We start from the raw sequence: 19486 nt of genomic DNA on the forward strand, positions 1-19486 counted from the left end.
GACGGAGCAGTGGGTGGGGCGGGTCATGTTTCTACTTGTAACGCTCCAAGCCAGGCCTAAAATTAAAAAAGACGCCTTGTTTTCTTTTGACGTAACGGCCCGTTAAAACGAGAGTAAGCCACGATCAAATATGCCTCTGAAAGACTTTTCTTTGAAGAGACGGATCAGAAATAGCACGGGATTGTACGTTATTGCCCCCATGGCAATGGGTAGACGCAGCAAAGAATTGCGTGTATACGAGGCTTGTGCCCATGTGTCACCCTCCCAAAAATAGCATCGCCCTCTCGTCTCTTCTGACTTTTTGGCTGACAGGATTAGCATGATGAGAGACTTCTACGTCACAGACCACAAACATCAACCAACCAATTCTGCAAAAGCTGGCATAATATGGAGCCACTAGTTACGCGGCGGAGGTCGATCTCTCTGGACCTAACAAGGATCCATGTTCTTTTCTCTTCCTTTCTCTCACTGTGTTTTTCTAAGCTTCACAAAGCAAGTTGACCTGTGTCGATGTACTGTACTGTAGCACGCCCCCTCTAGGAAGCTCTGTCCAGTTTTTTTCACCTGATTTTTCCCCTTCTTTCTTTCTTTTCCCCTTCTTTTTTGTGTCTATCACAGAATATCCTCTCGTTTTTTGTATCGCATAACAAAAGTCGGCATCATATCTTGACGAAAAGAGGGTTTACTCCGTCCATCGTAATAACGTTTTTTTTTTCCTTACCGTCCCTCGTTTAATTCCCGTTTTTGGCGCCGCATTGCATCACAGCCCGGCACTTCCGATAACGAGCTCATCTTATCGCATGTCATAATCGGCAGATTTACCCGGGGATTGTTTTTTGTAAAAGAAGAAAGAAGACCACGATATCGTCGCACATAATAACTCTCGCTTGATCAGCTATCTTTTGGAGTCTTTTTTGGACTGAGGGCAGAGAAGAAGAGCGCAGTCATGGGTTTTAATCCGCAAGGCCAAGGCAACGGCCCAAACTATGATGCGCCACGGGAAATGCAAGATTTACCAGCTGGCCAAGCTGTAAGTTAGCTCTCAACAGTAAACCCAACGCAATCACACAGCGATCTAATCTTGCGCTTTCTCTGCAGTACCACTTTCGCGAATCTGACGAAACAGCCGCCGCTCGTGTTTCTCCTGTGAGCAATCCTTACGAACCAGACTACGATCAATTGTCCCCTCCCCCTCCGCTGGGCGCTCAACGACCCGTCCCCGAGCAGAACGAGTCGAGCCGCGATCTTCTACACAGTTCATACCAAGGCAGCGTAGGCCATAACAGCTTTGACGGCCATAGTTTTGGTCACAACAGCTATGGACCTGGTGCTTTTGGGCATTATCCTGCTGACCAGCACGGTCGCATGCCTGGGTCTCCGGGCTACGAATACCCAGAGCCTGAGTACGATGTCGAAGCTTCGCGTTTGGCAGAATCTCGTCTCTCCGTCATGCATCGCGCCCCTACGATGCAAGATTGGGGTCAGAATGGCGAGGCTCTCTCTGTTCCAGACTTTGCCCACGGGCGCCCCGACTCAACGTACCAGGAGTTCGACGTTGACGAGAGCTGGATGATGCGACAGCAGCAGAACCAACTCGCAGGTGGTCTCGGTCGCTCAAAGACCCGTAAGGTCAAGCTCGTGCAGGGCTCCGTTCTCAGCATCGATTACCCCGTGCCCAGCGCCATCAAAAACGCCGTTGAACCGCGATACCGAAGCGGTCCCGGAAGCATGGAGGAGGAGTTCACAAAGATGCGCTATACAGCTGCTACATGCGACCCCAACGATTTCACCCTGCGAAACGGCTTTAACCTCCGCCCCAAGATGTACAACCGTCATACAGAACTGCTCATCGCCATCACCTATTACAACGAGGACAAGGTGCTACTTGCGCGTACCCTCCACGGAACGATGCAGAACATTCGGGACATTGTGAACCTCAAGCGCTCCAAGTTCTGGAACAAGGGCGGTCCTGCGTGGCAGAAGATCGTCGTTTGTCTCGTCTTTGACGGTATCGACAAGGTCGACAAGAACGTTTTCGACGTGCTCGCGACGGTTGGTATCTATCAAGATGGCGTTCTCAAAAAGGATGTCAACGGCAAAGAAACCGTCGCCCATATTTTCGAGTACACCAGCCAAGTCTCCGTGACACCCGATCAACAGCTTGTCCGTCCCGATCCCGACAAGCCTCATCGCAATCTCCCCCCCGTCCAGTTTATCTTCTGTCTCAAGCAGAAGAACAGCAAGAAGATCAATTCGCATCGCTGGCTCTTCAATGCCTTTGGCCGCATTCTTAACCCGGAGGTCGCCATCCTCATTGACGCCGGAACGAAGCCCGGCCCCCGCGCCCTGCTGTCCCTCTGGGAGGGCTTCTACAACGATCGTGATCTCGGCGGCGCCTGTGGAGAGATCCATGTCATGCTTGGCAAGGGTGGAAAGATGCTTCTCAATCCACTCGTCGCGGTGCAGAATTTCGAGTATAAGATCTCCAACGTCCTCGATAAACCGCTCGAAAGTGCCTTTGGATATGTTAGTGTTTTGCCTGGTGCTTTCTCGGCGTATCGCTTCCGCGCTATCATGGGTAGACCTCTGGAGCAGTACTTTCACGGCGACCATACGCTCTCCAAATCATTGGGCAAGAAGGGTATTGACGGCATGAACATCTTCAAAAAGAACATGTTCCTTGCCGAGGATCGAATTCTCTGCTTCGAGTTAGTCGCAAAGGCCAGTCAAAAGTGGCATCTCAGCTACATCAAGGCCTCCAAGGGCGAGACAGATGTTCCCGAAGGTGCTGCTGAGTTTATCGGTCAGCGACGTCGATGGCTCAACGGGTCTTTCGCCATGTCGCTCTATTCCCTCATGCATTTCGGTCGAATGTATGGATCGGGGCATAACCTCATTCGTCTCTTTTTCTTGCACATCCAGTTCGTGTATAACTTGGTCAATGTGCTGTTCTCTTGGTTCTCGCTCGCGGCTTTCTACCTCACCACCACCATCATCATGAAGCTTGTCGGAACGCCCCAGGTTCTCTCGGAATATCATGGCTGGCCATTCGGTGATACAGCCACGCCGATTGTCAACGTCCTGATCAAATACATATACATCGCCTTCCTCGTCCTTCAATTCGTCCTCGCTCTTGGAAACAGACCTAAAGGCGCACAATACACCTACGTCCTCTCCTTCATGGTCTTCGGTCTTATTCAGCTGTATCTTCTCGTCTTGACTGGTTATCTCGTGTACCGAGCTTTCACTGGAACGCCTATTGAGGAGCAGATCTCCTTCGAGTCCGGAAAAGCCTTCTTTGATAGTTTCTTCGGAGGCGATACCGGAGTCGCGGGTCTGATCATTATTGCCCTCTTCACCATCTACGGTCTCAACTACATCGCATCCTTCCTATACCTCGACCCGTGGCACATGTTCCACTCGTTCCCTCAGTATCTCGTCCTCATGTCCACATACATCAACATCCTGATGGTCTACGCCTTTAACAACTGGCACGATGTGTCATGGGGAACAAAGGGCTCTGATACTGCCGAGGCTCTGCCATCAGCCATGATCGTCAAGGATGAGAAGGGCAAGGAAGCTGTGGTCGAGGAAATTGAGCAGGAACAGGAGGATATCGACAGCAAGTTCGAGAAGGTCGTCTGGCGAGCTCTCGCACCCATGAGCGAAATGGCAGAGGAAAAGCCTGAGAAGAAGGACGTCGAAGATTCGTACAAGTCTTTCCGAACTGGTCTTGTTATTCTCTGGCTTCTCTGTAACATTGTTCTCATCGTCGTTGTCACCACAGACGATTTCATCACTCTCGGCGTCTCAGTAAGTCACCCACTCTCCCTTGTCTTCTATGACATACTAACGCTCCGCTCAGAAAGCAGCAGACGTCCGCACGCCTACGTATTTCCGTGTTCTTCTTTACTCGACAGCTGTGCTGTCTATTGTACGCTTCTTCGGCTTCCTTTGGTTCATTGGACGAACCGGCATCATGTGCTGCATTGCGAGACGATAAACTGGGGAGAGCGTTTTGTCTGGTGAAATATCTTAATGAACTACATACTTTTGGGGTTACAGGAGAAAATTTCGGTGTGATGCTTCTTTTCTGAGAGTTTTTGGATGTTGGGATGGGATGCTTTTGAGTTAATAGTGGCATGCAACGACTATTACTTACCGGCGTTACAAATCAGAGGTAGATTGCTTTCGGATTCTTAATCTAATCCATCTTTTTGTATTCATCATTGCAACCACATGCACGTAAATATTTGACACCAACCCTCTTCACAGATGAAGTCCGGTAACCAACATGAACATCTCTGTGTTCGTGAAGCATCCCGAACTTCACTGCCTTTCCACTTGATCTATTTTCACTGTTAAGCCAACTATTGCTGAAAGTATGTTCGTGGTCGCCTTTGAAGACTATCATATATTGTCGTGAACAGAGTCAGCCTCCAGCAAAACCGGCTCAATGGGATCACTACTCCCGTCTCCACGATATGTACAACCTAGTATCTACAACTTGGACTTCAGTTCCAGCTTGCTCTCAGCCTCGTTTCTCTTTCGTCTCCAGCTCTCCAACCTCGGCGCCACCATGTCACCCCAGATAACCAACCACTGCGGATCGAATGCTGGCAACTTGCGTCCATAGGTCCCTTGGGCAGGCTCTCCAGCAATATTCCTTAGATACTCAAAGAAGCCTTCGTAGTCAGGCGCGATAGAGTAGTAGTCCTTTCCTCCTCTCTTCTCATTCACACGTTGCCGCTCCCATTCCAGTTGCTCCGGGATAGAGGGCAGTGCCTTCGCACGACTAGCAAGAAAACGAGCGATGGCTACGCTTTGCCACTCGTAGGCTCGAAATGTGAAACCTCCTCCAAGCTGCGAGACTAAGTCAGTTTAAGAAGCAGTTGGAAGCCAGAAGACTTACCATTCCGACGAATGTCAGTGTTGGATCTTCAATATTCCACGTATGCTGATATACACCAGGAAGTCGACGATAGGCATTCTTGACACGCTTCTGAACCGCAGGGATGAAAGGGAAACTGAAGGTATAACCAGTCCCGTAAATTATATGGTCTATGTTGTCAAGATATGACCCGTCGGTGAAGTGTACACGGCCAGTCTCTGGATCGAAGCGTTGAATGGCTGGCTTGATGGCGATCTTGGGATGCTCGAAAGGAACCCATCCAAAGGCTGGAATGGGCTGGTCTCTTATGGAGGCGTAGACCTGCCCATCCACGACATCCAGGATCTCGTGAATGATCTCGATGGAGGAGACCGAAGCTCCAACCACAATAACTCGCTTCCATCGTCAGCCTGGCCTGATACTAGACATCCGAGATTGTGCTTACCTTTCCTCTATACTTGGATCCCTCTCTGAAGTGTTTGCTATGATGGATCGCGCCAGGAAACCTCCTATCAAATTCCAACAGCCCTTCGACCTTTGGAAACCAGGGTACGTTGTAATGGCCTGATGCTACAACTACCGCGTCGAATGTCTCTCTCCACCAGTAGTTTCGGCCTTTAAGTACTTTTCGAAGAGTTATAGCCCACTCTCCATTCTCTTTCTCGACTCTCTCAACTGTCGTTTCCAGCTCAAGCAACTTGTCATGACCACCACGAGAAAATATACCCTCTATCCATTCACGGACAACAGAGTGATGTCGAAACAGTGAGTCTGGTCCATACTCAGCTAGAGTCTTCTGTGAGAGCTTCTTGGGAAAGGGCTCCTGAGTGTAACTCATGATATCAGGCGCAATGTTGCTGTGAAGATTCTCATGGATCGGGGTGTCTGAGAATCGGTGTTGATGGCTGTTCACTGCCTCAGAGATTGTTGTAACCGCTGGTAGATTCCCAGGAATAGTGACCTCATTGTCAGCCTCTCCACTAACTAGTCTCTCCAAGGAAGGAATCCCTGGTGGCAGATGCGGTGTATGAATCCTATTAGGCCGTGAGATACGTTTACTTTCAGAAAGAGAATGTCTCTTACCAAGTTCCTCCAACAGCAGATCTGCGGTCGAATACCCGGATGGTATCGAATGCTCCCTCCTTGACAAGCGCATCAGTTGCAATGGCGCCAGCTGGACCAGCACCAACTACTGCGACACGCCGAATTTTATGAGGCATTCTGTGATATTATAAAGTTCAGAGGAGATATGGAAAACAAATAACTCGGAAAATGTGGCGAAGATAGGCTATGCGACTGATATAAACGCAGTCGACTTGAGGAAGACTCGGGGCAGTCAGATCCGAAATCGGGTTGAGACAATTACGCCAGATGCACGGTGATTGCGTTCATGCACGACATTGTAGCACGCAAGAACTCTTGGGTTCTTCATGATTCTGTTATGATTGAGGAGCGGGGAAGTTCTCAGATCAATATCTTGTGTTGCCATGTCAATCTTATCAACGCCATATGTCTCGGAGGACCAATAATACTTGTCGATATTGAATTGATCTCAATGATTCAATTCCGATGGAATAAATTTTAGGCATTATCATCAAGACAGATTTGGCATGTAGAATAGCTATGGCTATCACCTGTTGCGTGATCGGAGGCCAATAGCACGCAAACAAATGACCGTCAGTTCACGAATCACGTTTTGGAAAATGCTGCTCCCCATAGAAGTCATAATCTCCTAGTAGCATGTGCAGGAAGTGATTGTGTCTTGTGATCTTGAGGAAGACCCGGATTTAACGAGATGGCATCACGTATCTTCAGGTTTCCTGTTACGTTGCTGTCTTGGGCCTGCATCGTCCTGGACAGTTAATCTTCACTATGTTTTATGAAGTAACAATGAGGCTCTCGTTTGATCGAGATTTCTTGCTTACGTGAGACGCTTCGGCTTGAAGCACTCCACGATAGTTGATAGGGTCTTCGGGGAATCTGACTTGAACTCTGGCAAACCAAAGTTCTGAGCTTCCTGACGCATGACAGGCATCGTGGAATCACAACAGAACTTCTTTTAAGGAACGGTACTGATGTACTATAATATCATGTAGCCGAGCCATATGCGCGACAAGTGTATGGCACCGGGATCATCATCTGACGTGATGTTCTCAACGTCATCGCAAGTGCAAGAGTTCTATGGCCTCGTGCCGTGTTGTACAATGTTGTTAACGCTCGATTACTAGGGCCTGACTATCTAACCGATACATATATCAAGCAGTATCTTATCAAGGCAGCTTATAGAGTTAGAAAATCCATAGTGACGAATGATACGTTGGCAATGGGCCTTGGCGTAGACCGAGACCTCAGTGGGACCAATCGGTTGCTATCATATATATTGCCTCGAAGTTTCACGGACTGTGACAAGGGTCTAATATCGAGGTCTCTTATATTGAGTCTCATACGCCATGGTACTGGTTCATTCACGCTGGTATCAAAGACATCATCTAGCGACCTTCAGACTTCATCAGGGGCTTTCGGGGCCAAGAAAGTCGTATGAAGTCCTGGGCCCTTCAGTAAAACAGTATTTCACATAAACCTTAGTTTCTAGACACCCTCCGTGTCGGATGTATCGGCATGGGTCCGGCATCGCAAATTGCAGAGCCGGCGCTCCCTTGCCAACTTCTGTATCTTGGCCAAAGTTTAGAATCCAAGGGTGATGGCTTCCAATTTCAAGGGCGCTGGTTCGAGGCGGGCATCAGGTGCCCAGGCCTTGTGACCTTTGCAGCCTCCCTGGCCGGTCCGATAGCCTCGTTCGTCCTCCATATTTAAGGTTCTGTGGCAAGACATTGAAGGTGTAAGCTCAGCCAATGAGCCCCTCCATTGTATCAGTGTCCGTATGTGAGAGCTTCATCCTAGTTTCTCGAGATGGAAATTGTATCACTGAGGAGATGCGGTGCAGAGGAAGCTATAAGCTCACGAAAAGTGTCTAGTTAGGCAAAATGTCCATTTGCTCCTTGCTCCAACCTTGATCAAGAGTTACCGAAGTCAATCGTGGCTCTAATTTTAACATTAGGACTGGAGATCATGGGGTCAAGGAGGATGAGAAGTAATTTCGCTTCAACCGCAGCAATACGATTACGCGTGCCGATATGCGGTGCCCTTTGCATCAACCTCAATCTCGATTTATGACTAACCATCACCGACGGCAATCTCCTACTGTCAAAGCCACCGGGCAATCAATATTCGGTCATGGCTGGCGGAATGTTCAATAGTCAAAAGCCTCCCACCAATTCATCGCGGTAGGTGACGTGGAAAGGCTGGAGGACGACGTAACAATGCTATAGGCATTACCAGCGCACTCTTTGTTGGCAGCCCAAGCTAGTGGTGTGCAATATCAGAATCAGAACATGCTACGGTAAATCAAGCACAGCAACTGTCTATGGATGGTAACCCCCCAACAAGTGCTGCATCACTAGCGCTACACACAAGCATTCCAACACGAAACAAGACGGTGTGCAGGTGAAGGGTGTAGACTGATTGGTCTATCTCGTTCTTGTGAGGGGTTATCTCGTCTCCAACTGGAAATCTCGATTTAAGCTTTCGGTAATATCACTGCCGAGCTGCCCAAGGACTTTCTTGTCCGGGGCGTGCAACTGCAAGCACGGTCTTTGTCGATCAGATGCCGGCTTATCACGGTATCCCGGTCCGCCTTCAGCCTCACCTTATGGTGTGAAGACCTTATCATGGTAAGAGGTGAGATAGCTGAAGCTTGTTATCTCTTGACCGAGCATTCACCGCTTGTTTGTTCAGAGCATGTCACGATGGTCAACGAAGCTTTTGTGAAGTAAAGGTCTCAATTTCTATCTAAGAAATGTTGCAGGATGCAATTGTATAGCTAATTAAGCATCTGCTGTGTCATAATCTTTCGTGAATAAACAATGCAATCTTGTGTAAAAGAGCAAAACTCGCTTTTATCTTGTAAATCCTCCCATGTAATCCAAATCAATCAGTAAGTCATTCCCAAGTCTAAACAACAATGGCCTTGTGCGCAGGCCGGATGTCGATGCCCGATGAGTAGTTGGCGGAGCTTGTAGCCTTGGTGTTGATGGTGGTCTGGGGAGCCTCCTGCTGAGCGGGCCAGATCTCGTGGCCGACCTCTTGCTCCTTCTTGTGGTGGTTCTGGAGCTGCTCTCGGATGCTCTGCTGGAAGAAGAGAGGACCCTGCTCCATCTCGGGGTGCATCTCACCGTTGATGAAAACACCAGCGTTGACGTTCTTCTGGGCGTTGGCGCAGAGGTACTTGTCCTCGGACATGACACGCTTGTAGAGCTCAGTGATGAGGTTGAAGTCCTCGTCGCTGGAGTTCTTGTTGCGGAAGAACTCGTATCGCATAATGGAGCGGGAAGGGCTGAGAGGAACGAAGCGCTGGATCATGAAGAAGTGAGGAGAGATGTTGGTGGAGGCATTGGGGAGGTAATATGTGACAGCGATGCGGAATCCGCGGTCAATCTGGTCCTGTCGCTGGGCACCGAAGTGCTGGATGTAAGACTTCTGTGTCTCGACCCAGTAAGAGTTGAGGTCGGCGATGGTGGGAATGTCAGGGTGAGCGACCTTGCAGTGGTAGCACTCGTTGTAGTTGTCGGCAAGGATCTTCCAGTTGTAGTCGCCCTCCATCTGCCAGACGTGATCGAAGTTGTAGTCGTCAAAGTTGTAGTAAGAGAAGCGCTCATGTGTGTCAAGGTTGTCGAAGTCATCCTCCCAGGCGACCTCAGGGGTCTTAGCGCCGTCCATGTTGATCCAGATGAAGCCACGAGCGTCAACCTTGACGTGGATGGGGAGAAGACCATTCTGCTTCTGGTCAAAGCCAGTGTTGGCATCACCGTGGTCACCCTGCTCGGGAGCGACGATGGGGAAGGTACCGAAGCGGGTGATGTTGTGGAAAGCGTTGATGTTACCATCCTCGTCTCTGGCAATGACAAACTCGAAGTTGGCCATCTCATACTTGAGCCAGTCACCAGCATTGGGGACTCTGGCCTTGTGAGTGGTGAGGAGCCACTTCTTGGAGAAGATGGCGCGCTTCTCGAGCTCGTACATCTCGACTGAGGTGTACCATGAAGCGGGAAGAGCACGAACGGCGCTCTTCTCAGTGACAGGGCTGGCAGCGGGAGTGGAAGAGCCGCCGAGGCCAAAGTATCGTTTCAAGAATGACTGGGCCATTGTGGATGTGATTGTGTGTGAGAGAGAAGAAGAGGAGGAGGAAGTGTTGGATATCTTGATGAAGAGTGAAGATGTGAAGACAAGAGATAAGGACTCGAAGTCTTATATAAAAGTCTCGTTGGTTGGAATGGTAGAGTACTGTTTGTTGATGATGATGATAATTCGATTGAGGTTGGATCTAGACGTCTTCTAAATACTTCTTTTGCATCTGGTGCATCTGGCACATCTGAAGCTAATCAGGGCGTGTCCATACTCTATCGCCAACATTGAAACCACCCCCTTGCCACCTGATACCTGATACCGTCTCATCTCGATAGATTGAGTTGTTGCTTGCAATCAGGTGGCCCTCTGTTCCGGTGTCGACGACCGGTCACATGATCGGACAGGCTATCTTTGGGGCCCGGCTAGCAACATTCACCCCCCTTGACAAGCCATGTCCGGCCTCAATTAGTCCCTCCAAGAGTCATAGATGACGGCCTCCTAGTTGGTGTTAGTCTTGCGCGTCAACTTCTCGATTAGGGGTCTTGCTGTTGTCTACGCCACGGCGAGGTGTATTGTGTTCCCCCACGTCAAAGCAAACCAACATCCGTGTCTTGGTGATGTTGCAATTAGACCGTTCCGGACCTGCAGATGCCCAGACACGGAGGAAGGACTTCGCGTTGAAGATCATGAATTTCTAGAAACCGGCAGTTCCTTATCGGAGCTTCGAGATTGATCATTTTTGGTATTTCGGTTCAAGTTGCTGCTTTCTCAGATTTCCAGAAGCGCTGGACAAGGCTGAAACAGAATTCGGTCTAAGTGCACCCGAGCACATGATCGGAGGTGACGAAACATTGATGTCTCCATTGCTTGTTCCTGATGGAATTCAAATGCCGGAGCAGTGACCGCCTGAATGGTCATACGGACACAGCGATTTCGTAACAACATCCTCAATCGCTGTAACGCATTATTATTGTCAATAATCAAAATGGAGACAGCGGAGACCGATTGATTGCAATTGTTGATACATGACCGCAGAAAATCGATAACGACTCGCCTAGTCTTCAACTAGAGAGGGATTATTCCCAAGGTGAAGCAAGTTTAGGCGAGAGTTGTAAAGAGCTGGAGTTGGTCTGTGCCGGCGAGTCCGGGGTACGGCAGGGCATGGCTAAACGGTTTAAGTCGTATCGTTAAGCTAACCCAAGATGATAGATCTAGGCCTGGACCCCGACTCCAGAAAATAATGGACTCAAAACTCCATCACGGAAAATATTTCGTGGTAAGGTCAACCGATGGCTCGTGTATGGGGTCGCTGGTTGATTCTCCCCACGGGGAGTAAGGGCAGCCCCAGACGAAATGAGATTTTTCCGCTTGATCTTGCTCTTCTTCACTCAATAGTTCATGATGAAGCGCGGCGCTATCAATGAGAGCACTTTTTGGGTGGGAAAATGAGTGACAATGGTAAAATTGACCATCGTGACTTTACCATTCCCGTGGGAATGTGAATTTTAATACATAAACAGCGAGCCATGAGCCTTCAAATGAGCAGAAAAAACGTAGATTAGATCGTATGAGTAACAATGGGAAATGAGTCCAGAATCATTCGTTTTCTAAGGATAAGTGACATCAGAATCGTTCAAGTTGCGAGATGCTCTCTGAATAGTTGCTCGTTCTGGCTTGAAGATTGTCAACAACAAGGCCCGGATCATCTCAAACTTGGCAGTATCGTCTTCTCACAAGACAGGATTGATGACAATATCGTACGAGAGCACTGGAAGAATCGTATGTTATGAAGCGATGGAAAGAGATGTCATGCTGGGCCAATAACTTCTCAAGGATATGAATTGAAACTTGTTGTATATACCACTTGGCTTCCTGTCTGTCACTCAACACTTTCTTCTTCCTTTCAGCATCTCGAGAGAACTTCATAAGCCTCGAGTGTGACTAGTAAAGCAATTCCGGCTATTGTACATTTCAAAAGCGTGTATCACTTATCACAAACGCCATACGAAGAAATCCATACATTACAACTCATACCGGTCAACGGGGGAGCGAGATGTTGAAAGCAATGTTCAGAAACTACCCTGAACCTCTTCGACAACAATATGCTTGATGGACAATGATAAGCTCAGGCACGGATAGTGTAAGCGAGATGAGCCTCATCGTGATCATCGTCAACTCTTACCCTACAATGAACATGTCGATCTAGATATCGACGCCATGTTGCTCTCCTTCCTATCTACGTAAGTGAACAGAAACCCACTAGAAAACACAAGGAAGTGAGCGAAGCGCTTGACATAGAACAAGTTTTGGAACATCTTTGCTTGTTTCAACGCGTCACTTGGAGATCTGCCGTTAGCCGCCGATGATGGATTCCTGATAACGCCGAGATCCTGAAATAGACCGAAATCGGCAGGATTTACACATTTTTAGCATGTTGCATGATCACGACAGCTTCTCGAAGGCATTGATGATACACGTGGGGGATGTGTTGGTATAGCACGGTCGCGCCACTCCGGGGTTGTAGATATCACAAAGACGGTATCCACGACCGGGCGTTGTGTCACATCACGATGGCCTCTATCCCCTGATATCTCGATGGTCAAATGATAGGATAAGAAAGGACTAGCGACGCGAGGCAGAGTAGCATTGGCCATGTGTTGGTGCCTGGGCCTCCATCTGGCTTCATCACTTCTGGGGTAGGGATGACGAGTGCCGGCATTCTCTATCCATCCGTCGCATTGCCACGCCAGCAAAAACGTCGAGACCACCATGGATGGGCTTTATGCATTGTGCATGGGGAAGTGGACCAAACTGCATCAAGATAAGCAAGACTCGCAGCGGTATCTTGACAGATTACTAGCCTCACTTCGCTACGGACCAACCGAGCTAAAGATGGTGTGAGGCATTGGGAGAGGGCGAGATAAGTCTTGGAGGCCCAATTAGGGTGAATCTGTTTTCCTTCGCATCTGAAGCAGTGACCAGCCCCTTCCCTTGTCTTGGTTCGATGCCGATTGAGGTTGGCCGAGTGCAAATTGTGCATGAAGCTAGGCCCGAAACAATGTTAGGGTTACGCGTTATCTCTGCGTGCGGAGAAACAAGAGTCAGCTAATGATATCAATGATCTCCATGAGCCGTGGGTACCGAGTCGCAGTGCGGGGGAGAACCCAAAATATGGAGATAAGGCTTTTCCTATTACGGGATTTGGCTTGCAACTCGTACATGAAGGGATAGGAAGGCTGGATATAGGCGTGGATAACCTCATGGTGAGGTGAGGTGAGGGTAGGCCAGCTGATTGTGGGATAAGAGGATGGTTGGAATGGATGGGATGGTGTTGGTCTGGTGATTTGTGAACAAAGGTCACCAAAATGGCGGAGGAGGAGATGAGAAGGGAGACTAGACACGTAGTTGGTCAATGCAGATGTGAAGGCATCCTCAAAAATGGTTCTCAGTGATATTCATTTCATCAAGTCAGATACTGACCATCGTACCATACTCGTCTCTGACTTGAGGTTATCACGACTTCACGATGATACCCAAAATAACTTCAAGATAGCAAGCCTCACGTGATCGGGTTTCTCTTTACCCCATACCCGGACTCCGGCTCTCAGCTCCGGAATTCCAGATCTGACCCGGAAAATGACTTTTGGTGAGAGACGTCCGGAATACGGTGGCTACCGAGACCGGCACTGTCTCCAAGGCGGGGTGATAAAAGGCCCAGTAGACGGCGTGAAATACACGATCAATTCACTTGGTGGTTATACATCATCTCTATTACTGTTACAGGTCAATTGACAGACCGATTCTCACCATACCTGTCTGCCAATAGCATTGCACCGCTTACAATGGCCTCTTCATCATACCTTATCGTGGGAGCCGGTGTCTTTGGCGTCTCAACAGCCTACCAGCTCATCCAGAAGTACCCCAATGCTTCTGTCACGATTGTCGACAGAGATCCCTACGACGGCGACAACCGTGTAGCTGCATCTTGGGACTGGAACAAGGTTGTTCGCGCAGACTATGATGATCTCCTCTACTGCCGCCTCGCTCTTGAGGCGCAAGATATCTTCGAGTCTGATCCTCTCTGGATGCCTCACTTTCACAAGGCTGGTGTTTTCTGGGTGTGTCGCAGCGACTACGCTCAGGATGTCATCAACAACTACAAGAAGCTCGGCCGTGCTTCGGACATCCAAGTCTACACCATAGAGGAGGCTAAGAAGTTGTATGGCGGTCTATACGAGGAGGCTGACTACACCGGTGCCAAGGAGGTCCTTGTCAACAGAAACAGTGGCTGGGGAGCTGCAGGCGACTCTCTGCGCGCTGTGACGCGCGAGGCTATGAAGCTGGGTGTCAAGTACATTGTTGCAGATGTGGCTACGGTGCAGATTGAGAATGGCCGCGCCACAGGCATCCAAACGGCCAAGGGCGAGGTCATCTCGGCCGACACAGTTATCCTGTCTACCGGAGCATACACAGCCAAGCTTCTGGAATACAGCGCTGCACGCCACAACCTGCCTGATCTCCGATCCGGTGATCGCATCACAGCTGCTGGCATCACTACCGGCATGGTCACGCTTGATGACCAGTCTTTCGCCAAGATGAAGGACATGCCCGTTGGCTTCCAAGGATATACCTACAGACACAGTGAGTTTATACCCGGGTGACGTACGCCTTCTAGAACACCAACTAACGCTAGCTACAGACTCTCCCTTCATTGGCAGTCTGCCACCTACCAAGGATCGTGAGATCAAATGGTGGGGTCGCAACATCTTCAGCAACCACCGCGCAGTCCTCCCTGGCCGTGTCGTCTCCGCACCACCAGATGAGAAGGACTACGCCCAATGGAAGGTCCCCAACTCACTGAAGGAAGACATTGACAACGCCAACCGCCTGTTCTTCGGAAGCAAGGGTGCGCACTGGAAGTACGAGAAGCACCGCATCTGCTGGTATGTAAACCCCCACCATGACGACGAGAAAAGACCGACTGACACCGAATGTTACAGGGACGCATTCACATCTAGTGGAGATTTCATCATCTCTCCGCACGCAGGTGCCAAGGGTCTGTACGTCGCGACATGCGGCTCGTTTCACGGATACAAGTTCTTCCCTGTGCTAGGCAAGTACGTGGTGCAGATGCTCGAGGACAAGCTCGAGCCTGAGCTCAAGGAGAAGTGGGCTTGGGACAGGGAGCGGCCCGATGCAGCTCTCAACTGCGAGTTCCCCAACTCAGAGATGAGGGACTTGTTGGATCCCGCTGCTAGACTGTAGAATCGAGGTAGCAATACATAAGAAGCATGTAAAGAAGGATGGATGGAAGATCAGGGAATAAACAGAAGAGAGGGTAGCATCCTCTGAGGGGAATAACTGCGGGGGAGACGAGCCAGGGATTAAGGGAGACATGATTGGGCGTTGAAGGGCATAATTACGAGCATAATGAACGAATTGAGATTCTTGTTACTACCATGACATGGCCAAAGTCATCCGTGATCGCCTTTGCCAAGCAGAATGTCCTCAGCCAAGCAATGTTTAAACTGCGTTGTCGGAGTAAGTTACGTAGAGATGGAGATTTGCGTATCTTGGGCTTCTCCTCACCTCCACTCACTCTTATCTAGCACCCTTGGCTAGTTAGGTGATCATTGATCCACAGCGCGTTATCTCTCCCCGACAGATCTCCGTTTGTCGGAGCGAGGCGGGGGACCAGACGAGGTGTGTCTCGGTGAAGGCAGAGATAGTTATTTCTGGAAGCTCTGATAGAAGGTGGGTGCAGGGGACGTGGAAAGTTTGTGTCGGCAGTGGGAAGATAACGAGCGGTATGACCGAATGGTTGGAGATAGGGAATTCTACGGTGAAGAGTTTTCACCTTGTCTGCTTTGAGGAATAACTCGATAGATACAGTGTAGTAGTGTTCACATCACCAGACCAAACACGCCGTGATGGCAAGTTATCCCACGCTGTGCTGTGCTGTGCGTGCTGTGCTGTTGTTGCAACGGATGCTGGGATGGGCGCTGCGTTTCCCTTTCAGTGGGCCTCATCTCTGACCGGGAGTCACACTATCCACGCCCCCTTGTTCTCTTCAGGCACTTCGCATTAGCCTTAGCCATTCCATCCAATCCCTGGACAACCCACTAAGCTTTTCTACTTCGTACCAAACCCCGCGTTATCAGCAGCGCAGCGCAAGGGCCATGAGTAAGAGTTATTCTAACGCACGCACGCAGCCCGTTTAACCAGTAGGCAGTGCGGGGTTTGCAACAGTAACTGTAAGCCACCCCAAACTGCACTGTATCCTACAGCAGAGCAGACGCCAAAAAGTCCCAGAGGTCCAAGGGTAAGGTATTTAGTGGAAGCGGGCCCCTTTACAGCGAGTGAAACAAGGTTCACCAACTCCTACGCCATCAACTTTTTTTTATTCATTATTATCCTCCTCGTTGGGACATTCCCTCCCTCCCCTTCCCTCTTCTCTCTTCCTTGTCTTAAATGATAATACCTTCAAAATGTCGAGGTCTTCAATGTCACCCACTGAGGAGAACAACAACACCAGCAGCAACAATAATAACCCTCCCACGAGCACCCGCGGCAGACGACGCTCTCACCACGCCTGTCTGACTTGCAGGTTGGCAAACACACACTGCGATGTCGCGTCTATCACAGCTGTACTGATTTGAGAAACCCAGACGAAAGAAGACCCGTTGCCCAGGCGAGAAGCCAGCATGCTCCAGCTGCGTCCGCCTCAAACAGTCGTGCTCTTATCCCCCGGCAATCAGGCCCTCTCAGAGCGGTCCTTCGGTACGTTGTGCATGGGGTTTTGCACACGCAAAAAAAAAACATAACTTGACGATTTTAATTAGGAGGAGAGATTGGCCCATCTGGAGGAGAAGCTTGACTTTTTGCTGAACGGAAGCTTGTAAGTTCTTTCCTGTCTCTGACGCTTACTTACAGTGGGAGGGGTTCTAACTTTTGGGGCGTTTGCAGGCCTACGTCACAACAAAAACAGAACCAGCACCACCAGCAAAACCATCACCAACAGCAACAGCTTGATTCAGCGCTCGAAGAAACAACAGACACCTCCGAAAAGTCATACTCTGGCGTGCGAAACACGCGCGAGCATAGCTACCCTACAAGCCATCCCTCAGTAAAGTCCGAATCCGAGAACTCGTCTCTGCGACCGAGCCATTCCGATATCGCTGTTGGTATTGCGCTGTACTTTGAGTACTGCCACCGACAGCCAATATGGTGTTTTGAGCGCGACGAGGTTAGAGACTTTGGGTCTATGCATGATGAGCTTGCTTGCAGCATTCTTGCCTTGACGTTGCGGTTCTCTGAGAATGGGGATCAGGCAAAGTTGTACGCCAACAATGCGAAGAGTCTCATCATGCTCAGGATCGCAAATGGGACTGTGGATCTTGCGACGCTTGAGAGTCTCTGTCTTCTCTCCTACTCCTCTTTTATTGGTATGTTTCTGTTGGTTTTATTGTCGCGACACACAGACTAATATTTGTAGACGGAAATGTCCACCTTGGCCAATTCCACCTCGGTCTTGCGCATCAACTATGTCGCTCTGCGATGCTGGACGTCGAGTCTGTTTACGGCATGGAAGATCCCATGTCGGACCGCAAGAAGAGGCTATTCTGGAGTCTACAGATGCTTGAGCAATCTTACGGTCGACAAGAAGGTCTTTTGAGCGTACCAACAGAGATCTGGCGCCCGGCCTATTCCACTACTCGAGGCCCAATGCCAGATCACGACCCAAGAGCGCCGACTCTCCCCAGAGATGATCTCGGTTGTCAACACCAGAACGAGCCTGGTATCTGGAATACCAGCGTTCATCTTGGCTGGGTCTGGAGTCAAGTACGAAAGTACGTTTCCGATTGCGCACACAACAACATCAAGGAGCCTTGGCGACATGACTCGATGTACGCCAAAGTTCTCGCCGACTTTATGGAGACCGAGAACAGGATACCCATGTGCCATCGCTATGACACAGTCAAGTTTTACGAGCGCAAGGTCGAAGACTTGAAGATGCATCGTGATTACTGGGCGCCGTGGTTGAAGGAGCAATTTACATACCACGTCATTCCGACGGTATTGAACCATCCTTTCTTGTACATCGTGGGAGCGCAGCACAACCCCAACCTCGCCATCCCGAACACTTTTTGGAGGCGATCGTCAGAATTGGCACTTCTGCATTCCACCTGGATCGTTCGCATGATCGACATGGTCGTCGATAAGCAAGTACCGCTTGCAGATCCTTTCTTCGGCCATGTCGCTGCCATTGCGGCGACGGTGCACCTGTACTACTGCTGCGCTGCTGCGGCGCGATTGAAGCACAAGTCCAACACGGATTTTGCCAAGTGCAGGCGGTTTTTGAAGAACTTTCTGCCCACTTCAGCAGCTTGCAGAGCATTGGTATGTATTTTCTGAGTGTCGCATGAACTTGCGCTAACAATTGACAGGACCGCAATCTTGACAAGATGACGCGCATCGCTGCAGGTACATCTGATAGCATGGATGTTGAAGACTGGATGCCCTCAAAGATCTACCTCAGCGTCCCTCTCATGTGGAAGATTCTCCAGTTCAACACCTTTGCAGACTCTCACGAGCTCCCGACAGCTGGTCTTCTCAACCAATCCCTTGTCCCAAACCCCACAAACGAGGATGCAAATGAGAACATCACGCTGGAGATCATCGTCGCCAGCGCACCCGAGATCACAATCAACACTGCAGACGGCGGCCAAGAAGCGCCAACGCTATCTTACAAAGCCCCGCTCTCGTCGCAGGGTCCAGACTCTGCGCGCGACACTGTCTACGATGAGGTACCGGTGGACGATAACTTGACGCTATGCACTACGCCATGGCTCTACGCGGACTCGTCGCAGTTCGTCAACATTGCCGACATGGGCTGCGATGACCCCCAACCTGCCCTGAGCGAGAGCCGAGGGCCTGCATGGTGGGAAGGTGAAAATTTTAGTAATATCATGTTTAATCACTTTTAGGAGTATGGTAAATGGATCTTGGGTATGGACAAAAAGGCTAGGGTAGTGGAGATCTGCAGCAGAGATAGAATATTCTCTTGCTTAATTGAGACGTCTAGAAGACTGGGCGTATTACCTTCTCCCGTCATTCCATGCATAACGAGACTTGTCATTCCCTGTTTTAGATCAACGGTGCATTGTCTCCCGAATCATTTCTCTCCAAATCTCCGGATACAGAGCAAACAAAAACAGGGCGATGTTGCAGGTCTTCTCTCCACAATGACAGAAGCCGCGCATCATCCATCTCCAAGCCCCGTCAGTGTTGATTGCGGAGCTAAAACTCCTCGGCGGCTTGTCCCCTGCTCTCCGATGAGCGTCTCGATTTGGGGGTCCGGGGTAGCCGAAACCGGGCAGATATTCTGGGGAAGACACCGAAGCAAAAGTT

The 19486-nt window shown here is 49.8% G+C and overlaps 7 protein-coding genes across 10 annotated transcripts; 3 read left to right on the plus strand and 4 right to left on the minus strand.

The window, feature by feature from the left end:
• The first annotated feature begins 386 nt into the window (after positions 1-386).
• FOIG_14367 (chitin synthase) lies at positions 387-4276 on the plus strand. The gene is made up of 3 exons (XM_031215592.1): positions 387-1030; positions 1099-3813; positions 3866-4276. The coding sequence occupies exons 1-3, from the start codon at positions 947-949 to the stop codon at positions 4001-4003; spliced, it is 2937 nt and encodes a 978-aa protein (XP_031054717.1). The 5' UTR covers positions 387-946; the 3' UTR covers positions 4004-4276.
• FOIG_14368 (uncharacterized protein) lies at positions 4192-6138 on the minus strand. The gene is made up of 4 exons (XM_031215593.1): positions 5975-6138; positions 5337-5925; positions 4913-5287; positions 4192-4863 (listed from the first exon to the last, which is right to left on the minus strand). The coding sequence occupies exons 1-4, from the start codon at positions 6109-6111 to the stop codon at positions 4501-4503; spliced, it is 1464 nt and encodes a 487-aa protein (XP_031054718.1). The 5' UTR covers positions 6112-6138; the 3' UTR covers positions 4192-4500.
• Positions 6139-6692: 554 nt separating this feature from the next.
• On the minus strand, positions 6693-6926 carry FOIG_14369 (uncharacterized protein; the record flags this gene model as incomplete). Its single annotated transcript, XM_031215594.1, has 2 exons — positions 6693-6756; positions 6817-6926. The coding sequence occupies 2 exons, from the start codon at positions 6924-6926 to the stop codon at positions 6693-6695; spliced, it is 174 nt and encodes a 57-aa protein (XP_031054719.1).
• Positions 6927-7576: 650 nt separating this feature from the next.
• Positions 7577-7699, minus strand: FOIG_14370 (uncharacterized protein; the record flags this gene model as incomplete). Its single annotated transcript, XM_031215595.1, has 1 exon — positions 7577-7699. The coding sequence occupies one exon, from the start codon at positions 7697-7699 to the stop codon at positions 7577-7579; it is 123 nt and encodes a 40-aa protein (XP_031054720.1).
• A 1016-nt stretch (positions 7700-8715) lies between these two features.
• FOIG_14371 (cytochrome P450 oxidoreductase) lies at positions 8716-11574 on the minus strand. Its single transcript, XM_031215596.1, has 2 exons — positions 10622-11574; positions 8716-10573 (listed from the first exon to the last, which is right to left on the minus strand). The coding sequence occupies exon 2, from the start codon at positions 10091-10093 to the stop codon at positions 8903-8905; it is 1191 nt and encodes a 396-aa protein (XP_031054721.1). The 5' UTR covers positions 10094-10573; positions 10622-11574; the 3' UTR covers positions 8716-8902.
• A 2103-nt stretch (positions 11575-13677) lies between these two features.
• Positions 13678-15535, plus strand: FOIG_14372 (uncharacterized protein). The gene is made up of 3 exons (XM_031215597.1): positions 13678-14716; positions 14775-15018; positions 15076-15535. The coding sequence occupies exons 1-3, from the start codon at positions 13918-13920 to the stop codon at positions 15338-15340; spliced, it is 1308 nt and encodes a 435-aa protein (XP_031054722.1). The 5' UTR covers positions 13678-13917; the 3' UTR covers positions 15341-15535.
• A 441-nt stretch (positions 15536-15976) lies between these two features.
• FOIG_14373 (uncharacterized protein) lies at positions 15977-19343 on the plus strand. Of its 4 annotated transcripts, XM_031215598.1 has the most exons (6): positions 15977-16682; positions 16744-16855; positions 16918-16973; positions 17042-17520; positions 17571-18475; positions 18523-19343. In XM_031215598.1, exons 1-6 carry the CDS (start codon positions 16564-16566, stop codon positions 19060-19062), a joined length of 2211 nt encoding a protein of 736 aa, XP_031054723.1. In that variant the 5' UTR covers positions 15977-16563; the 3' UTR covers positions 19063-19343. The 4 variants fall into 4 exon arrangements, with proteins under 4 accessions (XP_031054723.1, XP_031054726.1, XP_031054725.1 ...); XM_031215601.1 differs by having other exon boundaries at positions 15977-16855; XM_031215600.1 differs by having other exon boundaries at positions 16744-16973.
• The last annotated feature ends 143 nt before the right edge of the window (positions 19344-19486 follow it).

Source organism: Fusarium odoratissimum (assembly GCF_000260195.1).
Source record: "Fusarium odoratissimum NRRL 54006 unplaced genomic scaffold supercont1.40, whole genome shotgun sequence".
In the NCBI taxonomy this organism is placed as follows: Eukaryota; Fungi; Ascomycota; class Sordariomycetes; order Hypocreales; family Nectriaceae; genus Fusarium; species Fusarium odoratissimum.